The 3,274-nt window shown below is 44.3% G+C and overlaps 1 protein-coding gene across 1 annotated transcript in view; it reads right to left on the reverse strand.

The window, feature by feature from the left end:
• LOC107600837 (pleckstrin homology domain-containing family H member 1-like) overlaps positions 1–3,274 on the reverse strand; it is a 71,923-nt gene that overhangs the window by 25,717 nt on the left and 42,932 nt on the right. The window contains exons 14-17 of the mRNA XM_016292810.1: positions 1,823–1,933; positions 1,630–1,716; positions 650–808; positions 238–318 (exon numbers count right to left, since the gene is read on the reverse strand). Of these exons, the coding sequence (XP_016148296.1) occupies positions 238–318; positions 650–808; positions 1,630–1,716; positions 1,823–1,933 (438 nt within the window). The remainder of the gene's footprint in view (positions 1–237; positions 319–649; positions 809–1,629; positions 1,717–1,822; positions 1,934–3,274) is intronic.

Here is a 3,274-nt window from a genome sequence, read left to right on the forward strand (position 1 = left end):
GTGTTAGAACGAACCGTTTTAGGTAGGCGTGGTTGACTCTTAACTTTTATAAAGAATATCTCTTTGGATTTGAGACTTTAGTCTTTGCAACTTTACAGATCTTCTTTATGCACCAAGAGCTTGTAACACTTCAAAGAGAAAGAAAAAATTTAAATTGCATCATATGACCCCTTTTTAATGGAAATTTTGCAGAGCTACTAAAAGCACTCTGAATTGAAGGAAGCTGAAGATATCCACCTTGTCATCCTGGTTCCGGTAGTAGTAGAAGACTTTCCCAATCAAAGCACACCACACAAGCTTTGAATGACCATGTTTCACCTGTAAAGTAAAATGAAAGTCATCATCAGAAATATGGAGAGAGAAAGAAAAAGCAAAACAAGATCTTAATACCAGGTGTAAGCAGGCTCAATATATTCATCACTTCACTGTTTTATACATGTCAAAACTCTTACTGTTATGATATGAAAATAGATTTAGTGACATGCTAGATTAGATGTAGTTCAAATACTGTAGATTTGACTAGATAAATTATTAGAATTTTTAGTGTTAGTTTGTGGCTATCATCAGAAGCTAATACCTATTTAAGAGTAAAACTAAAAACCAAATTGAATATTCATTGGGCTAAGTGATCTTTCCTGTGAGCTCTTACTTTAGTTAGCCAGCCTCGCACCGTGGCCTTAGCTTCTTTATCCATGGAAATTGGTCCACTGGCCTGGACCTTGAGAACATTCTGGAGAACTTTGATCCAGTCCTCCAGGATATTTGGGGAGTCTGCAGCCAAGTAAAAGGTCTTCTTCTCTGTAATTAACTAGAAACAACACACAAATGAGGAAAAACATGGACAGAGATTTAGCCAACAAAACTGGTTAATCATACTATGACTAGGATGGCAGTGATATTAAAATTCTGTCTGATTCCGATAAATTGCAGATATTAACATTTACATTTTGAGATTTTTTTGTCTAAATAAAAACAAAAACAAACAAATAAATACATACATACATACATACATATATAAATGAAGAGGCTCATAACTGATATACTCTTAAAACTTAATAGACCAAAAAACACAAAATCATTTCTACCATAATGGAATGCCCAGTAGAATATATTCCAAGTCGATTAACAACAGTAAAACAGATGGCCCATAATAAATTCAACAACACTTTTTATGATTATGATATTAAATAAAATACAAAAAACGAATAGGTCTGTCTGTCTGCCTGTCCATAACTATGCAATCTAAATATTTGACTATTAAGTGAACAGAAAATTTCACATTATATGTGAAGATTATAAATCAGTTCGGCCATGACGGAATGTCATGTGGTAACAGTAAAACACATCCAGATGACCTACAATAAATTCTGCAAGACATTTTATGATTATGATATTCAATTCCTCCCGAACTGTGATTACACTGATTCAAGATTGATAAAATTATACATAATTCCCCATTATTATTATTATTACGCCTTTGAAAACCCAATAATGACAGCACTTAAGAGCTGAAAATCCCCTCAAAACGCAAGCGAAACTCATGTGATCCTCATATCAGGCTGTTTCTGAAAGCCTGAGGCTGACAGATTTGTTAAAAGCTGTTTAGGTGTATCAGCGTGTGTCTCTCACCTGGAATGTCTGAGCTCCCTCTCCGCGGGCTATATGACACGAAGAGTTCAGCTCCATTTGTCCCTGAGGTTTCCGGATCATGTCACTCTGAGAGCAGAACAAAGGCATACATCATCGGTGCTGTATCTCTAAACTTCCTTCCCTCACACCGTCTCTCAAATACCACCACAGAGTTGTGGAAAAGTCTACTCACCGGTGACTTATAGTACAAGATCTCCCCGTTCCTCAGAATGAACCAGCGCCTCTTCCAAGCTTTCACCTGACTGCCCATTTTCAGCAAGTAACCCGTCTTTTCTAGAGTCTCCTATATTGAAAGACACATACAAAGCCTTTAAACATGGACAATCTGTATTCTAACTCTATCCTTCTAACATGAATTGGATTGAGGTGAACGGGAATGCTAACTGATAGCTGTCTCCAGTATTACAGATAAGACGATGACCCGGGTAGAACAGATGCTTGCGGGCTCCGGCATTGCCCTCCAAGCAGCTACGCACAACATCAGCGCTGGTGGGCAAAGGGTACTCGGCAGCGGGTTAGGCGGTGTTACAGGCGTACCAAGCCGACCTGCTGAAAGAGCTAGATGAGGGTGAGCAGGTAAAATCCGAGGATATTACCGAGCTGAGGAGAACCGCTGATTTGTCTCTCCGCGCCACTAAAGAGACCGCCCGTGCCATTGGCAGGTCTATGGCAGCTATGGTGGCAGCGGAGAGGATTTATGGCTGACCTTGTCAGATATGAAAGAGAGAGACAAGGTCTGCCTAATGGACGCCCCGCTTGCGCCTTCTGGCCTGTTTGGCGACATCGTCAATTCGGTTGTTGACAGGTACCAGGAGGCCCGTAAACAGGCGGCGGCATTCCAGCGGTTTCTCCCTCGCCGCTCTCTAGCTCTAGGGGCTGCTGGGCGAGAGCAGCCCCCTCCGGGTACCGGCTCCTCATACCGGGACGCACAGAGACAGAGCGTGGCCTAACATACTCCCCGTGTATGTTAACATACTACCCCGTGTCGAGACAGTGGGGCGAGGCGACGCTCTAGGTCTGGGGCCTCGAAGTCTAAGCCGGATCTGCGGACCGTACTTAAGACTAAGAGGTGCTCTGCCAAAAAGTCCAAAAAGTCGCTACTGGCCCAGGACTAATGAGGGCAGTCCCCTCTGGGGTGCAGCGGGTTACACCGCAATACACGGTGTCCGTCTCGCCTCAGTGCCCTCAGGAGATCGGTCTGCTAACCCGGCCGGAGTTACAGGGCGCAGCGGTCTCCCGCGAGCATCACTCTCATTCACCGCCCGGCAAAGTAGCGGTGCTAAGAGACTCGCCACCTCCGCGGAAGTCTCTAGAGCAGCAGGTTCGGTTGTTCCCTGCCGGTTCGCCGTTACAGGGCACTGAGCTGCCTGCTCGCATTACACCAGAGATCAGTCTCGAGAGACTGATTCCCTTAGTAGACTTTTTGGCAGCGTGGAAACTACTGCCAAATGTGTCTCAGTGGGTCCTGCACACTGTAGAGAGGGGCTACAGAATCCAGTTTTGTTCTCCTCTGCTTCGTTTCAACGGGATTATGCCAACGCTGGTGGGCCCCGAGCAGGCTCTGGTCATGGAACAAGAAGTAGTCACTCTTTTGAGGAAGGAGGCCATCGAGGTGGTCCCTCCT

Source organism: Sinocyclocheilus grahami, unplaced genomic scaffold, assembly GCF_001515645.1.
Source record: "Sinocyclocheilus grahami isolate Dianchi unplaced genomic scaffold, SAMN03320097.WGS_v1.1 scaffold293.1, whole genome shotgun sequence".
Lineage (NCBI taxonomy): Eukaryota > Metazoa > Chordata > Actinopteri > Cypriniformes > Cyprinidae > Sinocyclocheilus > Sinocyclocheilus grahami.